We start from the raw sequence: 26606 nt of genomic DNA on the forward strand, positions 1-26606 counted from the left end.
CTACTCTACACCTGTGAATGATTACGGAAAATAATGATTCATAAGTGTCTGAAATCTCAATTTACTGCTCAATATAAACTACTGAATGTCTATATAGAGTGAGAATGAGGGAGGGATTTCAGACACAGTATAAATATTCCTGTGTCTTGATAACAATGCAAGAATGCCACTATCATCATGACATACACACATGGATGTTCTTATTGCACTCGGACTGTACCACACTTGAGATGAACTCAGGTAGTTTCTTGGTTCCACGCTTCGTTCACGGTATTCATTTTTTGGGGGGGAAATTGCTCCAAGATTCAAACTGACCTGCCAGCATGAAAGCACACGATAAGATGCAACCTGTTGGGTAACAGAGCCAGCATCACATTGAGCCACAGGGTTGAATAATGGAAGACTACTTGAAAATCAAATGTGTTGTTTTAATTACTTGTATTCCACAGCTACTATGATCAGCTACTACCTTCCCCTGTCTAATTAGTTCAAATGTAAGTCACACACACAAACACACACATAAACACACATGGATGTTTTTAATATTTTAATTATTGAGTTTTTGTATATGTGAAGTTCTGCACTGGAGAGTCTCACTGCTTTTATCATCACTTTTCTATTAAAATGAAGAATTTCTTATTTAAGCAACAACTTGTATTTGTTTTTTTCTGATCATGATCATAGCTGTTACTCCAAAAAAATCTGCATTATCATTAAAAAAGACGAGCTTCCATATAAGAACAGCCATATTAAGTACAAACCGCTCTGGACAGTAAAAATTTTTTTTTTTTTAACAGTCTGTGGACACATTGGGCTCATCCAGTCTGGTTCTGCTTGTGTGCAGCAACATGCAAACATCTGCAGAAACTAGAAGCAGAACTTCCTTAAAACTGTACTTTTAAGGTAGTTCTGCTTTCCCTCACAGAGTCAATAAACTATGTTGAGGTTTGAGCTCACAAACTAAACAAAGATGAATGTTTGTATTGCTGCAGCAGAACCAGAGACTGGACAAGATAAAACAAAATGCAACTTGTAATAAAAAAAATATTCAACTCAAATGAAATCAAAGTCAAGTCATGTGAGAAAAGCTGATTAAAATACAGTAAAATGTAAACATGAATTTGTATATAAAACAGGAATCTTTATCTTCATCAATCAGTTCCAAAAGTTATAAATCTTTATATTGTAAAGCACAGTTAGTGTGGAGTTAAAGGTAGCTGACAAGTTACATCACTGGTTGTTAAAGCTGCACGAGTCAAGCAGCCCGAAAAGAATCTATTAATACAGCTTTAATATGTTTCGTAAACAGGAAGCTGCTGCTACTTTTATGTTTTTGCTACTTTGTATGAAACTCCTGCGTTTGGTTAACATCGCCATGGAAACAAGAGGGCACTGTTGAGTAATTGTGGTTACCATGGCAACATGCCTCAGTCCCACCACACACACACAGCAGCGCCCTCTGCTGGACTCAGATGCAGCTGCAGGAGACAGTCGACTCAGCTTCGTCCACCTCCTCCCCGTACAGAGTGATGAGCCGCGGGTGGACCCTGAATACAGCACACACACACACACACACACACACACACACACACACACACAATGATGTGACGTACTGAGATAAAAGTGTAAAATGATATAAGAGTTAAAGGGTCAGTTCACCCAAATGACAAAAATAAAAAACATATTTCCTCACTTCCATCTCATTGTATTTTTGGTTTCATTTGTCAGCTGTAATCAAAACAGGGGGCATTGCAGTAACATGGTATGTGGCTTAACCAAACCAACCAAAACCAACAAACCAACACACTGTCAACAGCAGAAATGTGGCTGAGGTCTCTAAATATCCAGAGCAACAAGGACACTGTTTCTGGAGAGAGACATCACTGTTGAAGTTGTTTTTCAGGCCAGAATAAATAACCAAGACAATAATCATCTCCAAACCTGGACAAAACAAAACAAAACCTATCTGCATGGACAGATACCACCAGAGGGGAAATGTTTTATTTTGGTATACTGAGCATCATACCTGACCAGCACCTCATTAGCAATCTCCACCAGCTCCCCGTCGATGTTCCAGGGGAAGGCGGCTCCATCTGATTGGATGATGGGTGCTGTTTTAGATTCACCCTCCTCCTCGCTCTCCTCTTCGGACCAGCCAATCAGCGACCGGGGGCGGATCCTCACTGCTGACACTGCGTGCGTCTCCACGAAGGAGAAGCTGAACTGCAGATGGACAATCAAGAAAGTCAGACTGACAAACCAATATATGAGCATCAGAGCAGAGAGAGGGGTGTGTGTGTGTGTGTGTGTGTGTGTGTGTGTGTGTGTGTGTGTGTGTGTGTGTGTGTGTGTGTGTGTGTGTGTGTGTTTGCGTGTGTGTGTCCTCGCAGGTCAAAGGTCACCTGAGGAGGACAGAAAAGCTTAAGACCTTTGTTAAGCAGCTTGTTAATGTGGAGCAGTGACTGTGTTTCTTCCTGTTTACTGTCCTCTGCTGTCTCCACTGCAACACCCTGAAGCTCCAACAGGTGGCAGCAAAGACCATCAGACACGAAGACAGACAGACAGACAGACAGACAGACAGGTTGTCTGTCTGATGCTGAAACAGCCAAACATCAACCTCAACACTGCAACTGTCAACAAAAACTACATTATTAATGGGAAATAAAGCACCAACTGAAAACTAATAGACAGAAAACTAGTCCCCAAAAATAATCAGAATAAGTTGTTTTTTTTCAACCTTCACATTATTCTTTTTACATGTACTGTTAACTGGTGAAATGTTAGCTGATGTATTTGCAGTGTGTAAACTGGCTATGGTGATGTTAGAATCAGTCATATTCTGCATTCAGCAGTGTGTTGTTGGCAGTGGTGGAAGAGCTTTTACTTAAGTACTGTAACAACCTACTCCACTACTTTCAGATGGAAATATTGTACTTTTTATTAATCATTCACCAGATTTAACAGGATTTAACATACAAAACACAATCAGCTTATAAATATAAATATTGATTGTATATAAAGTAGTTACATTTAGACCCACTTCAGCCAGCTGCAAAATTAAAATGCTGATTACATGTGAATGTATCTTAAATAATAATATAACATGTAATAACATGATAAACTACTTTTATTATTGATACTGTAAGTACATTTTGCTGATAATATTCATTTATCTTTACTTAAACCTGCATTAAGCATTCAGCAGACGTAGAGCAACATTATGATGATTATATTTGTTTCTAGCTGATGAATGTAAATCCAGTATTCATTCTCTTTTAGCTCTGTGTTTGGTCTCTACCAACTCCTGAGAAAAAGATCTGGCTCTTTAGCTGCTAAATGCTCCACTATGTTCACCAGATAGTCTCTAACTGTGTCTGTCTGCTGTTTGCAGGCTTCATGCTGCTGCTGGAAACAGGTCATTTTTGATTTGATTTTGGTAACATTTTATTGGAAATTTTCCTAGTAATTTACAGGTAGTTAACATTAATTTTTAGGACATTTTACAGAGAAGGTGGTGCAATTTGGCGCAAATTATAAGAAAAAACTGAAAAAAGTGTCAAATGTAGTTTGACACACAAAAACTACACACTGAAAACTAAGTATTTTCTGTCAGTTAAAGAATTAAGAGTCTAATTTCTACGTATGAAGCAGCACCAACGCTTTTTCTGTTTTCTCTTATAATTTAAAAATAAACTTAAATACCTGCAAATTACTCAGGAAATTAGTATCAAATTAAAGAACCTGTGTCCATTATTTCTTCATGGCTGTTAGTGTTCTCTGTCATGTGGATGAAGATGTGTCTGATGATGCTGAGGCAGAGGGGATGTGTCTGACTCTGGTTTCAGATCACACTTGTGTAAATTCTCTCAGTTTTCCACCTGACAGGACTGACTCAGGTGAGGTTCAATGTCGATGGTGTAACTCAAACTGGGGTTGTCATGGCCACTGTACATGTCTGTTGCTCCATCAGGACATCCCGTCTCGTCTTGTTTGATGTTGAAATGTCCATCAGGGCGGAGGATGTAGGTCAGTGAGTAAACAGCCTGTTTACTCTGCAGGACGGTGAACTCCTCATTGGCAGTATATTTAGAAAGTGGGTTAGTGTGCAGTCTCACAGGCCAGGCTGAACCAGGCTAATCTACTCACTAACTAGTCTTTTTTTTTTTGCTCTGTGAGAGGTGGAGCTTAAGGATGGCGAGGTCAGGATGGAATAAATTGGAACGTAACCCACGTAGCCCAGTACCAACCTACATTGTAGAAATAATGATTTTAACAGTTTGTCCTGAGAGTAAATACCGAGAGGACGTTGATTGACAGCTGCTCTCACCTGTCCACTAGAGCTGCTGTATCTCTTCAGGTGTTTGATGAACTCTGACCTGGAAGTGTTTCCTACTGCGATCAGGGCCGCGCTGCCGTTGGCCAGCCTGTTGCAAACAGGAAGTGGAAGAATACATTCAGCAGCAGAAACGTGGTGAAATAACCTACAGTGTGGTGCGTACAAGGTCGCAGCACAGCTGACTTTAACATGAACTGCTCATCATGCACCCCTGTACCTGGTGTTAGGAGCCAGTCCTTGAGGTGCATGTGGACTCAGACAGGGGATGGACATGATGCTTATGCTGAGATACAGGCCCTGATTGGTTGTCCAGGACTCCTCCTCATCTGCACCGACCAGTCAGAGAAAGAGGAACAGCAAACAATGAGAGAAATATGAACCAGCTTTCATCTTCTGTTCAGAAGGTTTCCATGTAAAGACAAGTTCTCACCTGACTCTGAGTCCTGGTCCTTGTCCTCGTCCTGGTCCTGGTCTCTGAGAAAGAGATGATGTTGAAAGTGTTTATGATAACTACTGTTGTTGCTGTTATATAAGCATATATATTCATTATTACATTTTTACATTTTTAACTGTTTCCTATTTTACCTCCTTCTTTTTAAATGTATTTTAATATGTTAACTGTGTTCATTTGTTAAGAACTTTGAGCTCATTTTGTGCATGAAAGATGCTATATAAATAAAGTTTATTACATTATTATTATTATTATTATTATATAATGATAATAATAATAATAATAATAATACTGCTACTAATAATAATAAACTTTCTTTTAAACTTGCCAGGCTGGCTGCATTCTGTACTTCCTAATAGAGCCAATGTCAGTTTTAATATCGACCTAAAACTGTCACAGTGTGTGTGTGTGTTTGTGTGTGTGTTTGAGTGTGTGTGTGTGTGTGTGTGTGTATGTGTGTGTGTGTGTGTGTGTGTGTGTGTGTGTGTGTGTGTGTGTGTGTGTGTGTGTGTGTGTGTTCCTCACAGATGTTCAAATAAATTCCTGTTTGATTTCTTCGCTGGTAGAAAAGACAGCTGACAGTCCTCTGGTCTGAGGGAGACAGAGAGAGACAAAGAAATGAGAAAATAAATTTGATGTCAGAGTTTGTGATATCCTTTTTAAAATCCATTTTAGTCCATTTTATATCTATAGCTAAAAAACACACATTTATGGATTTACATGGAGGCAAAAAAAGGCCTGTGATCATTTAATGAATATGTTTATGAGTGATTGAATACCTAATTGGAAAATGTAACCACTGAATTTACAGCATTGTAATATTTTATGTTGATAAACAACTATCTGAATTTATTCTCCTCCTTAAAATTTCCAGAGGGTAATGTTTTGATGTTTTTTGTTTTGTTTTTTTTTGCAACTTCAAAAACTTCACAAGGTTCACAAATTCAGATTCTCATCTGAACTTGTCTTTCTTGGATTATGTGACTGACAGAATTGAACCTGATAGGACAGAGGTCTGATAGATTCTATACAATAAGTTCAACTGATTATCCTGATGTTTGAATTTCTCATCTTGAATTTTGGTGTCTGAATTTCACCAACACAATCTGAGCAGATCTGAATTTGAGAAACTTGCGTTGTGAATAATGGACACTTGAATTTTCTATCTGGATCTGTGAACCCTAAGAAAACATATCAACTTTCAGACCACATGAATTCAGAAAGATGGTTCTCAAAAACATATATTTCAATACTATAAATGCTACGTACATACACTGGTGAATAAATATCACTATTAGGCATTCATTTGCTTGTAAGATTCAAATCCTTACAGCTTGTCTCTTTACAGCATACGAGGGAAATACAAATGACTACAAATGTATGTGTCTATATGTTACCTCAGCCTAGCCAGCGTCTTCACCAGAGCGTACTCTCGTCGCCGCGACGATGGCATCCACCTCTTTTTCTCCGCCCTCGCTAAGCTCCGCCCACCGAAACCAAACATGGCGGAAAAACCGAAACGCACCAGCTGCCCGAGAGAGGAGAAGCTGCACATGTCCACCTGCTGTAGGTGACCTGAGAGAGAGAGAGACAGACACTGATGTTTGGGGGGAAAATCCTTGTTGATGATGAATATTTTGATCCAGAATTAAGAATTATGATCCATCACACACACATACACACACACACACACACACACACACAGCCTGTAAGAAGGCCAAGTGGTCATATGGTGAAAAGCTTGTTAATATTCATGAGGAGCTGCACTCCAAATATGGGCAACAGAAAGAGGTCAGGAGTATGTGTGTGTGTGCATGTTAATATATCTCCTAACTTTAGTCACTGGAAACAGAAAGCAGAAGAGTGACCAGTCTCTTGTTGTATCAGTCCAGTGTGTGTTTCTGACTGTACATTTTTAAAGATAAAGATAAAAAAATTTTTAAAAGAATGATTGTAACAAGCAGTTTTCCAAAGAAGATGACTCTTCTTTTCTGCTGAGCTACTCCTTGAACTGCGTCCATAATGTGACTAATTCTTCATTGTTTAGGCACATTCCCCTTCCAGGCACTTCCTCCTTCCAGCTGATGTAAAGCAGCTTCCAGTGACTGTTTTAATGTTTTGTTTGTGGCGATGTTATGATGATGAGTTAACTGTAAAGAGGGAAGTTGGATATTTCATTTCCACAGGGAGACCACAGAGGGACCGCTACCAGTTGCAAAGCAAGGGTCACATGATCAATAGAGGTAGCCTAAAGTATAGGTGGGCCACTTTTTTAGTAACCTTGTTTGCTATCTGTACTGTAAAGAGCAACATACTCTGCTGTGTCCAGTGGTGGAAAGTAACCAAATATATTTACTCAAGTCATGTACTTTAGTACAATTTTCAGGTAGTTGTACTTCACTTCATTTCACTACATTTACCTGACAGATATAGTTACTAGTTATTTTACAGATTAAGATTTTGCATTTAAAATAATGATCTTATAAAATACAAAACTTTTAAGGCCAAAAACAATGATTGCAGATCAAAAAATCAATACAAATGTGTGCAGCAGAACTTCATTTATTATCTTTTCATACTTCATTATATTTCATTTCATGACCCTTCAGATTTATTTTGTGTCCCATTGGAGAAGCCTGTGTGTCTTACATCATACACATCATAAATGCAACAATCAGATTTTTAAACTAACATGCAGGAATCCCTCCAATATCAAGTTACTTCATTTCTGTTTCACAGTTCTGCTATCAGAGCATTTTTCACATTTTCAAACTCCTTCATGTGTTCTAACTCTGTCCCAGCAAGAGAAACATCTGACACCTTCCACAATGAACAAACATGGACGCTGCATTCAAGGCTGTTTACCGTTTATTCCTACAGACTATGAATGCAGCACAAACGACAGAAGCACCTGGAACACAAAAAAATCTACCTATTAACCTGATTTCACCACCGAGACCGTTCAACAAGAAGCTCCATCAGCTAGCTTTCAGACGGACGCATACACTGTCTCTCTCACACAACACACACACACACACACAGTGTGCCATCTGGTCACATACCTGCTGTAACCTACTGAACTACTGTCTCCCCACCTGTCTGTCTGTCTGACTGACTGCCTGTCTGTCTCTCTGGATAGAATCTGATTTCCTCACCATATGGCATGCTGTCTGTGTGTGTGTGTGTGTGTGTGTGTGTGTGTGTGTGTGTGTGTGTGTTGTACAGGATTAAAGCTGAGACAGTCAGTGTGTCAGTGAGATCTAACCTGCAGTGCTTCCTAAAACGGGCAATCATTATGTATTTTTTTGATTTATTTATTGACGTAGAATCATAATTTTCTGTTTATCACCAGATCCTGATTGAAAATATCACCTGCTTTGTTCACAAACAACATTGATTCACAGCACATGTGCAGTTTGGAAAAATGTAGGTTTTCAAACTGAATGTAAAAAAATTTTCGCAATGTTTTCTCAAATCAGATAATCATCACTATTTTTTTCCTACATTTTCTTTATTTCTACCTTTTTTTTCTCCAATGTTTTCATGTTGCTATGATGATTCTTCCACATGTATAAAGTTAATTCTCATATATTTGTATTAGGATTAAGATTTATATGTACAGGTTCTTTCCTCTGTAGCTGAACAGCTATGCAGTGATCGCTTCCAATAAAGGCTGAAGACAGCAGTTTTTCTATGATGTTTTTACTAGAAGCAAATGTGAAACAGTGAAAACAGATTTGGACGACAAATTAGGGTCTCAGCACCGTTCACCAAGTAATATTTTAAATATTCAAATAGAATTCAATTGAATACCGTTTTCATGGTCATACTAGAAGAAGAATGAATGAAGAAGAATTAAAGAATGACTGAAAACCAGAGGGGACAACAAGGTCTACAATTATCTATTAGGTACATGAATTTATTGACATTTATATCACGTTTTTGTCAGTTGTATATGACAATATAATTAATGAATTAATTTAAGATAATTTAAGTTTTTATTCTAATTTACTCTTGCTTTTTATGAGAGGATGAGCTAGAGGATGTTGCTACTGTAGCTGCAGTAATGACTGTGTTTGCTGCAGGTCTGATGGTGCTGACTGAAAAGGATTAAACTGCTTCCTGCAGCAAAGTAACACACATTTTACAGATGTAGAACTTCTCCCAACAGCCCACAACTACATTAAAAACAAAGTCATAACCAATGTTCCTTTCTATGGAAGGCAAAAAAAATATTATGGACCTTTGTAAAAATTACTTTTTAATAATATTTAAGGCCTTTTTTTGAGAGGAACTGAATTCAAGACCTGCAGATACCCTGCATATTTACGGATATTGATTACAAAACAGAAAACAGATGAGATTATATAAACAAGAGTTATGCCCAAAGGTATTGTAAAAATGAATTTGTTCAGTAACATGGAAACTGGATTCATACAAAATATTGTAGCAACAGACTAACTGTCAAATAAGTTACATCATCTCTCTCGCAGGAAGAAACCAAGTATCACCAGTAAAGAGCAGCATTAATAAGTTCCTTTAAGAAGTACAATACAAGTACTTTATCCACATGAGTAAAACACAAAACATCAACAGTTGACCCAACAGTAAGTTAAGACTTAGCGCTATTTAGAAAGTTCTCTTAGCAACACATTAGCCTCAGACAGCTAGCATAATGGCCAGCTTGGTTAACGGTAAACTGATAAAGAACAAATTAAATTGCAAGTCAATAATCAGAAATTGTCCAATAAATCCAAAAAAGTCACTTTAGATAGATAAAAGACAGCTCTCAATATTTGCTTAGTCACAAATCTGACATTATGGTGGATGTAACAATGTCAGTTAAACTGCTGTAGAACTACAAACACAATATTCAACTGAAACCAGCTGCTAGTGGCAGAATACTGATTTTCATGTTAAACCGCTGGCACCACAGGAAACAGCTGGCTTTGTCCTGTTTTTTGAATTTTTCCATTTTATAAAGATTAAACAGACAAGTTATTCATGAGCTTTAAAGGTGCTGGTAGGTTGACTGTTTTTTTACCTGTAGACAGAGATAGGCTAGCTATCCACTTTCCTGTCTTTATGCTAAGCTAGCAGGCTGCTGCACCATGATTGTTTAGACATAAGAGTCGTATCAATCTTATCTCTCAGCAAGAAAGCACATTAGCATATTCCCCAAAAAGTGTAACTATTCCTTTAGATAGACTGAAGTTAATTGTATACCCACCATGAGCAATCTGGCAGTTAGTTTCTCTGTAAATTGATTAATCGTTTGGTCTTAAATTATCAGCAAATAGTGAATAATGTCTACCAAAACTCCCTAGAGCCCGTCAACAGATATATTTGTCTGCCCAACAGTCCAAAACTCCCTTGAAACAGAGGAGGACTCATCACCTTCACTGAGTTCATTAGTTTATCCTATCAGAACACTTACTAAACCAAGCAGAATGGGATCATAACAGTTTAGGTATGTTCAACTGGTTGAATCATAGTCACCACCTGTAGTCACCTGTAGTCCGTGGGAACAGCTTCCTGCCTGGCAATTTTAACTGTTTTCTATTGTTTAGTAATTAGTCTTATTAGTGCCACTGAATACTCCCATCTGTCACACTCACTCTCACACACACACACACACACACACACACACACACACACACACACACACACACACACACACATACACACAAGCATACACACACACAGCTTCCAGTATGAATTAGTGTTAATGAGCCACCGTTTTACCAAAACCTGTCATTGAAACAGCAGCCTGCCCTGCTACCAGCTGATTGGGCAGCAGGTTTACCTGAGAGGAGGCGGGGAGAGGCAAAGGGGGCGGGGCTACAGTGAGCAGTGTAACCTGTGATTTAGAGTGAAACTGATCCTGCTGTTAGACATCTGTCTGCACTCTCCCTCGAGTTCAGTCCCACCGTCTGCTTCACTCTGTCTGTGTTTGTTTTCTTAAACTGGATCTCTTTCAGTCTGACTAACCATCAGCCAATCACATCAAAGCTTAACAAGAACACAAGCTCCTGATTGGCTCCCTGTGAGTTTCTTAGATTAAATTGAAAAACAATGGCGTTATGACTGTAGATCTAGAGCCGGTAGTGCCAACCCAAGGTGACACAATTATAGAGCTTGAACATGTAGAATCCACTCATGAAGAACAGGTTGGACCCACTCAGGATGACATGATTATAGATGTAGAACCAAACCAAACTATACCAAACACGTAGATGTAGCTATAGATACAGAACAAATAGCAGCCACCTGACAGTAACTCTAGAACACATAGAACCCACCCAGGACAATTTGATAATAGATCTAGAACCCAGGACAATCTCAGTGTAGACCCAAGACAACATAACTACGACTAACAGGATCATGCGACTGTCGATCCAGAACAAGAAGGACCCAACCAGGACGATTTGTCTATAGTTCTAGAATCCACCCAGGATGATCCCTGTATAGACTTAGAATGGAAAGAACCCTCCTCAAATGATGTGGATAGATATAGAACAGGTAGAACCACAAGGACAATGTGACTGTAGATTTAAAACAGACAGAGCCCACCTAGGATAATGTCACCGTAGATTTAGAACAGGTGGAACTGACCTAGGATGATGTGACTGTAGATCTAAAGCAGGCAGAAGCCACCCAAGATGATGTAACTGTATATCTAGAACAGGTAGAACCCACAGAAGACAACATAACTGTAGATCCAAAACAGGTAGAACCCACTGGGATGACTTGAGTATATATCTAGAGCAGGTAAAACCCTAACAGGTAGTACAAGTACCCACACACTAAATCAAGCTCCGTTTAACTTTATTAGCAATGTTTCAACCAACTACAAGTCTTCCTCGGGCAAAGAAAAGAAAGAACCCTTACAGGACTTTCTGAGTGTAGACTTAGACAGAACAGAACCCACCAAAGACAACACATCTGTAGATTTAGAATAGGGAGTACAAGTTGTAGTAGTTCCAGGAAGAACAAGGACAATTCACCCAGAACCCAGTGCCCCCAGGATGACACAGGTATAAATATACAACAGGTAGAACCTACACGGGACTACATGACTTTAGATGTAGAACAGGTTGAACCAATGCAAAGTGATGTGACTCTATATCTAAAACAGGAATAACCCACTTAGCATGATGAGACTGCAGATCTAGAACAAGTAAAACCAACCCAGGATGCTATTATTATAGATCCAAACGAGGTAGAACCCAGCCAGGACAATTGGAGCATAGTTCTAGAACCCACACTGGCCAATACGATATAGATCTAAAAAAGGTGAAAACCACAGAAGACTACATGATAATAGATCTAGAACAAGCAGAACCCATGCAGGACAACATGAAAATAGAGCTAGAAGAGGTAGAGCCCACCTAGGACAATGTGACTAAAGTTAAAGTTACAGGATGACACAACTATAGATTTAGAAAAGGGAGAAACCACTATTGCCTATGTGACTAAGGACATAGAAGCAGCGGAACCTACCCAGGATGATGTGCAGGGCTGCAGTGACTGGATCTCTGACTCCATGAACAGAACAGGAAACCACATCTGTAGATCCTGTAAAGACGGACAGACAGACAGACATCACCTGTCCAGCAGTTCCTACATAATTTAGATGTACATGCTGTGGATCTTAAATACCAGTCAAAAGTTTGGACACACCTTTTTGTGTGTCCAAACTTTTGAGTGGTACTGTACATGATACGAAGGCGTGTCCTCTCTTACCAGCAGGAATGATCCCCAGTGGCAGCAGTGGTTTCACTGGTTTCTCTGGAGAGTCAGCGTCCAGCTGAGCCCTGAGGACTAGAGCATGACACAGCTCTGCCACTGAGCCGTCCCCGCCAACACACACCACCCTGACAGACAGGTGGAGACGGACAAGTTGAGACTGCTTTTCAAGACAACTGCCATACCAAAATAAAATGAGCCTCTGAACTGTTCTTGTGAAGTTGAAGACATTTCACTAATCTTAACTTCTGAAGCCAGACAGGAAATACAGTGACAGTGAAGACCCATGAACTTGGTTTATTTTGGCGGCTTGAACTGGTGTCCTCAAATAAATGTTGTCAACTTAACAATAAAAGTCCAGTGGATTGTTTTACTTTGGGACAGAGACATGTAGATAGGAAGGTGAAAACACTCATTAAACTCAGATAATCAGTAGAAGCTCAGTGCTTCAGTTTCAGGTCAAAATCACAAGTAAAAAAAGAAGAGGCATCCTTAGTAGTGATAGAAAACTGGTATCAAAAATGACATGATATAATCTGAAATGTTTGTAGTTCAGGTCGAAGGTGGCCAATATTTGTTTCATTTCAAAAGGCATCAATAACTGTCAGGGCCATAGCTACCATTGAGGTCGTGTCCTCTGTAATATTTATGGAAATTTGAGGGGTTTGATGACCTTTCATTCTAAAAACACATACTGCACTTGCTGGGACTTTTGAGGCTGGCTTTGCTGCATAGTTGTAGACTTAGTGTCTTTAAATACTAAACAAATTAAATGGATTCATTATTCTCGACCAGAATTACATGCATGATAGTGAAGAAGACTTAAGAACAAACATTTACACCATAATATAAAAATTATTATGAACAAAATTATTATGAATTATTATTATTATTAATAATAATAATAATAAAATTATTATGAATATTATGATTAGTAGTAGTAGCAGTAGTAGTAGTAAAGGTAGTGGTAAAAGACTATAATAATCTAATCATAACTTGATTCTTTGACATATATGTCCATGTTTTCAGAAGGTTCATCTTCAGAGTTTGTTTGCAGTAAATGTGAGGTAAACAGACTCCGCCCCCTCCTCTTCTTCCTGTGTATGGGATTACCTGAAGCTCCAGTCACCACGGTGACAGCCAACCTAATTGGCAAATGTAGGTTTCAACCAAATCCTCACCAGAGCAGCCTCACACACACACACACACACACTCAGCAGCTAGCTTAGCAACGCTGAGCTAATCTTTTCTAAGCACATTAAGCTTTATGAGGGCTGAGCACAAAAGCTGCTTACAGACACACACACACACACACACTCATGGCCCATCACAGATAGATGAGGAGAGTAGTTGTTGTTTTGTTATTTGTTTCATGTGTTACTTATTTTTGACTTTTATTAATATTATATCAGTTAGCAGTTGGTGTTTGACCTCTCCTGTGTGTATGTGTGTGTGTGTGTGTGTGTGTGTGTGTGTGTGTGTGTGTGTGTGTGTGTGTAACCAGTCTGGGTCACTGTGTTTTAGTGTCGTCATGACAGTAATAGTAAGTCAATTATCTGTTGAGTTGCTCAGTTGAGTCTGTTAAGGAAGGATGATGTCACAGTTTGATCATTACATGTTCATTTCTATGTAAACATCACCTTCCATTTAAACACTAGGCCATTCATTTTATAACTTAATTTGGATTGAACATGTTAGACTTAATCTCCCACTGTAATAAACTGGAATTACACTCTAAGTGAGACTGTTTGATATTAAATTTAACCTTAATGTTATCTTTAAATTTTTGTAATTGGCCAGTCACTAAACCGCTCCCCTGACAAGTAATTGTCCAATCATAGTTGAGCAACTGTAAAACTTTAAAACTGGCCTGTCAAGTTTTAGATTTCTCCACATGCTGAATGTGCATGTGGCACCTACATTTTGTGGGGTTACAAGTTACGATAAAAAAAAAACCCATTCACAACTAGCATCCACAGTGTAGTATTATTTCCCCACTAACGTTAACACTCTCCTGCTCTTTATTAGATTTGGGGAAGTCCTCCAGACAATGTTACCCAAGCTAGAGTTACATTGCTCATCCTGAAAGCCTGTTCACTTGTAAAGATAAGTGACACTATTTGAAAATACAAATCATATGAAAGTATGTAGGCTAAGCAGGCAAAAAGGGTTATGTTAAAATAGTCTGATCTTACATTATTCCTTATCATACTATGCCAGGGATATATAAGCTTTAGCCCAGTCCTCTACAAGGATATCATATATGTAGCCATCAAGTGCTTTAGGACCCTTTTTGTAGAGTTGCAAAGTGTGACAGGCCACTGGTTCCAGAGTGTTTCTCCCCATACTGTATTCCTATTACAAATTTTCCTTCAAATAGTTTCCTCAGTGTTACTGAACATAGAAACTCAGGACTCTCCTGCATAATGTAACGATCCTATAGGTTTATATTATGACCACTAGTTTACATTATTTCAACTTTGTTTCTGAGAAATCACATTTTGTCCGTCATTTTGGCGGACAGCTGAGATTAATTACTTAGTTTAAGATTATTTGCCATCATATGTCACTTCCTTATTGAACTGGTCCTATAGTCATCATTCAACTCATTCAAGTGATCGACTAATGCTCGAGGTCCTGAGTGCAAACACTGAATTTAGGAGGACTGCCTTTAGTTTCTCTGCTGAACAACTGGAACACTTACATACATTGAACTTGACACAATTGTACCTATAGATCAGTTTAAAACCATGATTACAGACTACTCCACTCTTGAATGTAACAGTTTTTAATCAGTGTTTGGCTGTGTTCTGTTATTGTTTGTTTATTTTCTCGTTGGTTGTTTCTTTTTTTTGGTGTAATTATTCTCTTTTGAACACTCGACATCATTGAAATGAGGGCATGTCCTCAATTATCTTTGGGCTTAAATAAAGGTTGTATGAATTAATTAATTACTACAATACCCATGAGCCTTGGCAGCTGTTGCTATGGAGATGAAGCCATGAGCGTGAATCAGAGTGTAATGAACTCGAAACACTTTGCTGCTGAAGTTGTAAACAAAACAGCACCATAGTTTCTGAATTCTCTCAAAAGTGACCCTGAGATTAAAACTGAGCTGATTCACTCTCAGTGTTTTCTCAACACCGTAATCTTTAGCTTCCACCTGCTGTTAGAGGTCATAGTTAACTTCTGCCCCCAAATTTGTATGTACACAGTCAGTCTTACACCTTCGACTTTTTATCAATGAACCAGATATTTTATAACACAGTTTGAGTTACTAACATTGTCTATGGGAAAAGTGAATGGGTCTTTTACTTCCAGGACACAATATTTTTTTTCCCAGGATAGCGAAGTCATGACCTGCCCTACTCTGCCTCTGATTGGCTTACCCTGATATTCCTACCCAAACCCTAACCAGTCTCACTCCTCATGTCTAAACCTAAGCAACCCAACCAACACAGGCAACGAGCACTAGCCAATCAGAGGCAGAGTAGGGCGGGTCATGACTTCGCCATCCTGGCAAAAAAAAATTGGCCTCCAGGACCAGGGGCGCCCAAAATAGCTCATCCTACTTCACAACTCTATTAGGTTTTTATTTTAAAACAATGAATCTTAAAACAGTAAAAATTCAACCAGACACAGCATTTTCAACCAAATCATGGAGCTAAAGTGAGCTTAATTTGCTAGATAGCTACAGCTAATCAAATCTGCTGGCAACGGTTATCATTTCAGCAGTTAGACATGAGAAGCTACTTTTGTCAACCACTGACTGAAATCAAGGACCAATTGTTTCAAGTAGTAAATCTGCCACCATTGTCACTGTTGTTGGGGTTTGGTTTTTTTGTATTTTTGCCTTTATTGGACAGGACAGTTCAGAGGCAGACAGGAGTATGACATGTAACAAAGGTCTCCCAGCTGGAACAGAACTGTTACTGTGAGATATTGAGGTCATGTGGTACGCATCTTCATCATTTGGCTGAGAATTGCACTGTATGTGCCATGCCAGAATGGAAAGCTTGACAAACACAGCAATGGTAAATACTGGGGGGCGGGGCTCAGCTTTTTTCCAATAACAGTACTTTTTGTGGTAAAATGGCAACATACAGTCCAGCTGTGTGGTAAAAACTCAGGGGGAGTATTGCAAGTAGAAGATCATGTGTACTTTTAAGAGGATATATTGAACTTTTTAAAAACACGAGAGAGATAGAGAGAGACAGAGAGAGAGAGAGAGAGAGGGTATTGAGACAAAGAGACAAGGTGTGAGAGGCATATAGACAACTAACCCATCATATTCATCCAGCTTGCATTCCTTCATCACTGAGAGAGCATGACCCTTCCTCTCTGTCACTGGAGAGAAAGACAGGTAGAAAGAGAGGGAAAAAGAGAGGGAAACAGATGGAGAGACATTGAGATGGACAGAGATAGAGTGTTCATGCATGTGTGTGGTCACATGTACAAAACTGTGTTCGATGGCTGCCAAAAAAAAAAAAGTGGGACAACGGATATCACACCATCTGCTGAGAGGAGAGGAGAGGAGAGGAAAAAAAAGAGAGGAGAGGAGGGGAGAAAAAGAGGAGAAGAGAGGACAGGACAGGAGACAAGGGGAGAAGAAAGGAGGGGAGAAAAGAGAGGAGAAGAGAGGAGAAAAAGAGATGAGAGGAGAGTAGAAAAAGAGTGCAGAGGAGAGGAGTGGACAGGACAGGAGAGTAGGGGAGAAGAGAGGAGGGGAGAAAAAGAGAGGAGAGAAGAGAAAAAGAGGAGAGGAAGGTAAAAAAAAGAGAGGAGAGGAGATGAAAAAAGAGAAGAGGAGAGGAGAAGAGAAAAAGAGAGGAGAGGAAAGCAAACAAGGAGAAGAGAGGAGAAAAAGAGAAAAGAGGAAAGGAGGAGGAAGAAGAGTAGAGGAGAGGAGCAGGTTGTCTCCCTCTGTAACAACAGATGGGCTAAGCTCCGCCCTCTGTATCAGGTTACCTAGCGACCAGAGACTGCCATTAACTTTGACCTTTGGACCTTTGCCACATACACACACACACACACACACACACACACACACACACACACACACACACACACACACACACACACATACACATACACACACACACACACACACAGATTTCCCATGGTCTCCTCTGAAGTCAATAAAGAAGAGATGCAACTGTTTTCACCCTTACAATACACGTGAGGTGCGACATCATCCAAAAATCTACCGTTGCCCCGCCCACTGTCAGTCCAAAGTATAAATAATTATCTCAACCTAACATTATCACGCATCTTCTTATTGGTTGCTGATCAGCCGGATAGACTAACCTGTGATGTCAGTGCGGACCTCAGCCATCTTGAAGAGCGGAGCCACATGCTCTCTGTAGATGTGAACGGCCTCCTTCTTGTGACTGCTGGGGTTGATGAACACCTTTACATACCTGGGTCGACTGCTGAACCCTGCGCGCGCACACACACACGCACACACACTTTAAATGTTTTACAGGATTCAAATATTTTCAGAGGTTATACACATTCTCTGACACATGAGTTGTGGGTTGTTGGGTCGTTAAGGAAGGTTTTTTTGGCCAAGGCTGCCAAACACCAGCATGTTATGATATTAATATTTCTGTTAATGTTAGTGACATTTGTAACTGGGGACTGTCAGTTCTTCAGAAAAAGCTTCATCCATGTACAGGTCAAAAACAGCCCATCTTCAAGACTAAAACTTCTCTCTGGCTTTAAGTCATACTGTATATTGCTTATTGCTGTCTTTTAATATGCATAATCTACATATATGTATATCTCATGATCTGTTTTGTAACATCTCTAACATGTTGGAGATGGATGAAGCTTTTTCTGAAGAACTGACAGTCCCCCAGTTACAAAAACCAAACTGGGGTCAGTCTGTGTGATCATTGAATTCTCCCTTTGAAAAAGACTGAACTGAGCTGTAGAGAAACACACATGATGGCATACGATTGGAGGATATATGTGTCTTTGAAACAACTTATATGCCTAGGAGAACACTTCCAAGTAAAGACTATATTTAAATGTCTTCACTTCACTGCACTTGCAGACCCACAGATTCCTCTGAAGTCTGTCAGGGGACTTGGGTGCACACTTTACAGATTTTGCTAATTGAATTACCCACAAATATATGCAAAATGGATGTGATGCTATACTTTTTTAAATCACTTACACAAGAGGAACATCAAAAACCTTTATATAAATGTATCAAAGTATGATGAGACATTACTTGCATCATGTAGGAACGACATTTAACCATATAATATCACAGAAATATGTAGAAGAAAAGACATTCAACTAAAATGCATTCATTTCATAATATTTCTAAAAGTGTGATGGTATAAAAGCTGTGACCTGTCTTATCAGCTTTGCAGTCTTGCAAACTTGATGATGACAGTGAACATGTCTACTACTATTCTAACACCTGGAGGAGCCATGTTTGATTGTAACAACACTAACAAGCACAGAGTGTGTGCGTGTGTGTATGTGTGTGTGTGTGTGTGTGGAGGGGGGGGTTATGTGGTATCCACACACACACACACACACACACATACACACATGACCCGCTGTACAGCTCATCATTAGGCAGATTTAGAGACCGCATTATAAATCCCCATAGACCAGCACAGATCAATATACACACACACACACCAGCTCCATTATCCAGCTCACTGCTATAATCTGCTCCCAAAAGGCCGTGACCTCGCCCTGTTAATGACCCCATACACACACACGCAGTGCACCTCCTGCCATCGCTCCACCCCACGGCTCTATCCGAGTTGTCAGGAGTTGCTGCGAGGAGCTGCCCCGACATCCTCCTCCAAACACACATTTAAATGTCTTCACAAAAGAAAGAAAAGTTTAGTTGTAGTCTATTGTGATTTTACAGTTCATTGATGGTTTGGTCAAGTTTAATGAACACAAACTCCCCGTCCACTATTCGTTATTTTCTCTACAAAAATACTGATTGCGTGAGCTTGGTAAATCCAGTGATCCTCCCTTAAACGAATATGCAATTTAGAGAGTTAGCCTACACCTTGCAAACACTAGCTAAAATGACCCAAACTGTGACTCCAGCCTGCAGCGCCTGTTTGACAAACACAGGTGTTTGGGACAGAATGTGTCACATCTAGGCCTGAAAAACAGGCGCAAAAGCTTCAGTAAATCTGGCCCGCGTTGACTTTTAACACGGCACTGTATTAGGATAACGTCTTTACCATCAGTTTGACAAAAGTTTGCTTTTGAATGTGTGCAGATTTCAGCTCATCAGTCAGTTTGTTCTAGAGAACAGGAGCAAAGACACTAAACCCAACACTCAATGATACCAGAAAGTGCTGAAGCCCTTAATGTAAAAACTGTTTGTCCTTCCTTGTGTCTCTGTCTCTCTCCCGCTCTCTCACACACACACACACACATGCACACACACACAGAGTCTCATAGGAGATGATGTCATTCCATTTGTTGATATTTTGCAAAGCAGAACAGCAGATAGACAGATAGATACAGAGAGATCAAGTATCCATCAGATCACTTCCCAGCCTCGGACAGCGTCAGGTTGCTATGGCGCTGCTAAACCGTTACCATGGTAAACAATCCTGGAGTTGTCATGGAGAAGTGTCTAGTTTCTGACAGAGGACTGAAGACTGAGCTGCTGCATGTTGTTGATAAAAACAGATCAGATTTGTGCAGACTCCATCTGGGGTCAGTGAACAGTAGCAATCAATTAAACCCTTTAAACATCATAATTAATCAGATTCAGTGGAATGATACAGTCTACAGATCCTTAGCAGACATGAGACTTTGATCAATTTTGATAATTGATTTATCATTAGCTCTTTTTTAAGCAAGAACTCAAATCATTCTGTGGATCTAGCCTCCTGCACATGAAAATGTGCTGCTTTTTTTTGTTTTATATCATTGTAAATTGAATATCTTTGGGTTTTGGACTGTTGGTCAGACAGAACAAGACATCTGAAGACGTCATCTCCAGCTCTGGGAACAACCTCAATCAAAGGGAGTCCAGCTGTGGCTAGTTGTGCTACAACAGATGCAGACTGTTAAGATTTACTCTAACTGGGAATCCACATCAGAGGTGAGATGTGAGCAGCGTGTAAGCGTTATGAAAGTGTTCTGTCCGTTCAATCCATACAGACGCCAACCTCCCTTCAGCTGTCTCTGTCCACAGAAGCAGTTGCTGTCAGCAGAAGCTCCTGGAGAGCTGAGAGGACAAACTGCCTTCACCAGGTCGACTGACAGTAGAAACTAACTCAACTAAAGTAGTTTTCATGTTGGCTCCATGGGAAGAAATCAACAGTGTTTGTATTTATAGGTTCATTGATTTTATTGCCTATAGTGAAATGAAGGCAGGTTCATAGCCACACAGAGCCTTGATCAATCAATACAGAATAACATGTTCAGAGCATATAAGCAACAGGAGATTTGTGTGATTTTAACAGATTACGCCTCACTAAATGTGCCAAAGGAGGAAAAAATAGACTCGGAGCATAAAATAACGTCGGGGTTCCCGGGGTGACGTACATGAGATGACTATATCTTGGAGTCGGTGTGGATTGATCAAATTGAATCATATCTATTCCCTGAGATGTGCAAGTGACGGGTGTTGAAAGCGCTTCTAAAAATGCTCTCCATGTTGACTGGCCCTAAAACAAGTTTTTGAGATGATCTTTCTCAAATTGACATTTTTTTGGAAAGCTGTAGGAAGCTTGAGTGTCTTTTCCCAATCAGCTGTGTTCTTGACAGGCTCTGCATTACAACAGAGGTGATGAGTAAAATTCATTATGTGTGTTGCATTTGAGACCCAGGCTGATAAATATCAGGATTTCCCTTTAAGAGATACACAAAACACAATGACAGACAATACAATCTTATCCCAAAAGCTGATAATGAACCAGACTGCTAATTTAACAAGCAGACCTGCAGTTTTTGTCAGAGGTCTTACATGACAACAAGAGAAGAGTCAACAGCCAAGCTGGTAGCTGAGAGGCTGGACTTAACCCTCAGAGACCTGCGGGGGCGTCTACGCCATCAGGTTACATTACTGTCTTTCAGAGGCTGTAGTGGGCTCAGTTTTAAAGCTAGAGTGACACTGGTATCATATGAAACTGGACGACCTAAGGCATCCATTGGTACAAACCATGCCATGCTAGCTTGTCAGTAAGGGGGCTAAAAAATGTTCCAAATTTAGGCTAAATTTTGGCGAGGGAAAAACTGGCGCAGCCATTTTCAAAGGGGTCCCTTAACCTCTCACCTCAAGATATCTGAATGAAAATGGGTTCTATGAGTACTCATGATTCTCCACTTTATAGACATGCCCACTTTATGCTAATTCTATGCAGTTTTTTTGCAAAAACCATGCAGTTTTTTGCATAGAATTGCATAAACTGGGTATGACTGGAAAGCTGAGACTCTTGGAGACTCGTGGATTCAGTGAGTCCAATTGTATTCATGTGTGATGATGTTAGTCCACACAGTAGTCATTTCACTGTAGTGAGACCATTTTTTAAACTTGACCTCAGAGTGTAAAATGACATATTGTGACTCTAGGATAATCACAACCTCATCAAACTTTACGACCACAAACTAGAGACCTCAGGCATTCAGAGGATATATGGCTTCCCTAGGTATTATCGACAATAAGGGGGTTTCTGAGCAATTTCAACGACAGAAGTGCTTGCCAAAAAATGCAATTCTTGCAGGAATCTTTAAATGTCAAAAGTTTTTGATACCAAATAACAAAAATGGTTAAATTTTTCCTCAAATCTGTGTAACAAATGTTATCAACTTAATTTACTTAACTTAATTAATTGCTGCAACAATTTATGAGGCATAATTGACCATGGGAATTGCCATCATATACTTCCATCATAATGTTCTAGGCCCCTATACACAATGTTCATTACAGATTTATTACTAGAAAAACTTGCATCTCAAATTAATCTTCAGGCTCACAGCTTTCAGATGATATATCACCACTTCTGTATGTCATATACTGTTGACCTGCTATCTCCCTGTAAATATCCCGTCCCCCCCTAAAAAAGACAAAAATGTATCTATGGTGGGTCTCCAAGGGTTCAAAACAGTAGGCTTTGACTTGACTGCTATTACTAGCATGTTAATATGCTCACAATGACAATACCAACATGCTGATATTTAGCAGGTGTAATATTTACAATGTTCAGCATCTGAGCTTAGCGTCTTCTAATGTTTGCTAATTAGCAATAAACACAAGGTTTAGCTGGGGCTGATGGGAATGTGATTATCTCGTAAGCAACTTTTGAGTTGCCAGGTTGCATTAAAATCAGAGTAGGGTGGGGGTATGAGTGTGTGCTGCCGTACAATAAAGTTTGTTTCCTGACAAACTAATAAAGCCTTAAACCTTAATATGAAAGACAGATAGAGAGGGAGACAGGTTACTATCATCATGTCATCACTATAGAAACACTCACTTAAAACACACTTCACCAACACACCTGTTAATATGTAACACAGAGCTACACACACACACACAGCCATAAAGCAGTTTATAGAGGCACACACTGAAAACTCACTTCTGTTAAGAGACAAACTAGAAGAGACATATAAGGCGGGTTTCTATCCACCCTTTTTTATGCACTTTTTCAATTTGTGCATAAAAAAACATGAGTGGAAATGCTGGAAAAAAAAGGTCAAAATATCACAAAAATAGTTTTTACGCTTGGATGAGTTGGAAAAGTTTATGTGTCAATAAAAGCAAAATGCAACAAAGTGCAATGGAAATAGATTTAGTATATGACTTAAATGTCCCTGAAGCTTCCGCCCCGCTGGTCAGCTATCAATACATGTCTGTATAACTGACACAGGGCTGTTATCAGAATGCTTCCAAAAGCAAGAAGCTGTGATGTTGCTGCCCATCATGCTCTCCATCACCAGGATGTCTATCATGTTGTCCATTGCTTCTTCTTACTTTTGTGGTTTCCTGCACTTGATCGGAGAATCAGCACCACCAACTGTTTACTTTCATGCACTCAAATATTAATACCTGTAGAACAGAAGTGGATGGAAATGCATACTAATTCACATTTACTTTGATTGATTTTCTTGAAAAAGAAGATTGATTATAGTCACTGAGTGGCCACAGTGTGATACAGCAGGCTGTGTTGGTAACATGAATTGAGTGTTGGGTAATAAAGTCCTCAGTAAAATGAATACTGTTGTGTTATGTTTATTTCTGCAGTCTTTGTTCTTCCTCTGTGATGTGTCAGAATACTGTGAGAAAAGTTATTTCCATGAGAAAAAAGTTATACTATTAAAATAATAAAGTTGCAGTTTTATTTGAAAAAGTCCTATTATGAAAAGGACAAAGTTGTATTTTTCTTGTCTGTTGGATGTTTGTGTTTATTGGCTTCACAGTGCGTTAAAGCTGTCATTTTGACCTTATGACACCTTACCGTACCACTTGACTGAACGCTTCCACCACTTTCACTGTGTCAGTGTGAACCCAAACTAACAGCTCTGAAAGCACCCAGAAAACTGATGTTGGATTGACAAGACAATTGATTTGGGAGGAGTCACGGTGGCACCTGGTGGACTGGGCGAGCTAAGTCTGGCGAGCATCGTTGCCTCCATCGGCCTGTCAGTCTGTTGTACCGTTTAACAACTGCAGTCAATCCATCCCACCGTCTGACTGCGTGCATGGAAACAGACTCTATACAGCATCTCTGTTCGCCTTTTGTCACTCGGACTGCCATTCACTCACTGCACAGCATTGTGCAGCTGCTTCACACAGCAAACAGCACAGAATAACACTCTGGAAACAGGAAGTGTCTGCTCTCCGCCATTGTGCAGCTGAATGTTCAGACCTGAAGGTTAAGAAGTGGCGGTGGTGGCGGCAGCAGCAGGACTGCCCGCTCCGCGCCGCAACGATTCGCACAACAATACACTTTTCACACTGACCTCTGGCTGGAAAATAGGCTTAATGTCCACACAGCAGCAGAGCGACCGACTTTGGTTACCTTCCACACACACACACACACACAGAGCCTCCACTGCCGCGGTGTGTAAAGTCACAAAAGCCGTCAGTTTGATGTGCAGTGTGACCATGCAAGCTGACACACGACCTGCGAACTATTCACATGTGTATGTGTGTGTGTGTGTGTGCGTGTGAGGCCAAAGGCAGATACTTAAAGAAGTTGTGACTTTGCTGCAGGGCCTCATGGGTAATCTGGTTTGATGGACAGACAGACCGACAGACAGACAGGTGACCAGCGATAACGTGTCAGACTGATGCCATGGTGACGGGACGATGGTAGCGTGTGTGTGTGACCTTTGACCTTCCCATTAATGAATAGCTTGTAATGTCTCTGTTGGATTTAACTCGCACACACACACACAATGCAAGTGTGTGTGTGCGGGTTAAATCCTTACTATTGTGTGTTAAGTGTCAGCCAGGCACCACCCACTCCAGTGCACCAAGGAAACCAGCGTCTGGGAACTTCAGTCCGCAACAACATCCAGAACTTTATTAAACAGGTCCTGTCAGGAAGTGGCTGTTTTGCTAAGTTACAAGTTGCCTGAGTTCATGCAACTTTACCTCCTTTACAGGAAACATGTTGAAGTCAAACTGAAATTAAGATTAATTTTTGCTAAGAAATCAGCAGTCTTTTATACTTATTTGGTACAAGTTTTATTTGATTATCATTAGTTTTCTCCAGGAGATGTGAATTGTTGGTTCTGACTGACAATGTCAGTACTGTGGTGTGATTAATGTAATATCTGTGTGGGCGGGCATAGTCTCATTTTACTGTGGGCAGTAAAATAGTCTGACAGTTAACCATACTATTAATAATAAGGCAGCTAATCAGCTTTGTCATCAACGTTGTTAGCCGGTCACATTTGAGCACTCCTTACATGACTCCATGTCATAATTCAAATCACAGGTTAACATACAGTGGGCCCTATTTTAACGATCTAAAGCGCACCGTCTGAAGCGCATGTTGCAAGTGCATTTAGGGTGTGTCCAAATACACTTTTGCTATTTTAACGGCGGAAAAATGATCGATGCGCCAGGCACATGGTTCAAAGGGGTTGTCCATAGTCTCTTATTTCATCATGGGTGTGTTTTGGGCATAACATGCAATAAACCAATCAGAGTGTCATCTCCCATTCCCTTTAAGAGCCAGGTGCGCTTGCACCTCAGCAGATTGCTATTATGATGGCACATTTGCCAAGTAGTAAGAAGGAACGCTTCTCTGTAGAGGAAACGGATCTGTTCATATGCAAAGTGAAAGCACACGATCCATAACGAGCACACTGGCCCCTGCTGCTCCTGGACCCTCTTTGGCCCCAGACCACCAGTTTAAGATCCTGTTCATTAATTTGTTACAAATGTATTTTCGTTTGGTTTTTTAAAGGGTTTATTTTTTTAATTACATCTTTGGTTTCTCTAAAAATCATTTTGTTCAGTCATGGAGTAACAGGACAAATCAGCAGGGGTTCACTTGTTGAAAGTATGGAAACCTGATCAATATACTCTCAAAAATGTTAAAGAATATCTGTTAAATATTGTTCATAAATTAAATCATTAATTTTAATCATGTAAAGAATCATCAACACAGTTGTCAGGACTTGATCAGCTCTCCAAGGTGCTGATCCTGCTGCTGGCAGCAGCTAGTAGCTGTGCAAATTTATGTGTTGTGTTATGTATTCAGTGTGCAGGATCTGCCAGTGACTCAGCAGGTATATGACATAACCAAAAAGTAACGCCGAGTGGCAATCAGTGCTAACATTAGAAAGTTAGGCTAGCTAGGTTCCACTTTCCACGGGGAAGGCTAGCTAACTAGCTGACTAGCCTGCAACTTGGAAGGCATACTGGCCTTGCCTGCTTGCTTCCACTTTCCTAGTGGAATACAAACTTACAGCATGATGGTTCCTCCTAAATGAAGTGTTCCAAAGGTAACCCAGAGGCTTGAAACTTAAGCCTCTTTCACACATAGTTCCCGGTAAATTGCTGGAATAACCTTTCAGCCATTGCTGGTGATTTTCACTATTCACATATGCAGCTAC

The 26606-nt window shown here is 39.9% G+C and overlaps 1 protein-coding gene across 1 annotated transcript in view; it reads right to left on the reverse strand.

The window, feature by feature from the left end:
* Window positions 1–522: 522 nt before the first annotated feature.
* The window catches only part of cerkl (ceramide kinase-like), a 39597-nt gene continuing 13513 nt past the window's right edge, over window positions 523–26606 (reverse strand). The window contains exons 4-14 of the mRNA XM_044366196.1: window positions 17844–17975; window positions 16820–16883; window positions 12534–12664; window positions 12291–12365; window positions 6185–6362; window positions 5313–5378; window positions 4767–4810; window positions 4554–4662; window positions 4328–4424; window positions 2027–2223; window positions 523–1547 (exon numbers count right to left, since the gene is read on the reverse strand). Of these exons, the coding sequence (XP_044222131.1) occupies window positions 1469–1547; window positions 2027–2223; window positions 4328–4424; window positions 4554–4662; window positions 4767–4810; window positions 5313–5378; window positions 6185–6362; window positions 12291–12365; window positions 12534–12664; window positions 16820–16883; window positions 17844–17975 (1172 nt within the window). The 3' untranslated portion in view covers window positions 523–1468. The remainder of the gene's footprint in view (window positions 1548–2026; window positions 2224–4327; window positions 4425–4553; window positions 4663–4766; window positions 4811–5312; window positions 5379–6184; window positions 6363–12290; window positions 12366–12533; window positions 12665–16819; window positions 16884–17843; window positions 17976–26606) is intronic.

Source organism: Thunnus albacares, chromosome 11 (assembly GCF_914725855.1).
Source record: "Thunnus albacares chromosome 11, fThuAlb1.1, whole genome shotgun sequence".
NCBI lineage: Eukaryota > Metazoa > Chordata > Actinopteri > Scombriformes > Scombridae > Thunnus > Thunnus albacares.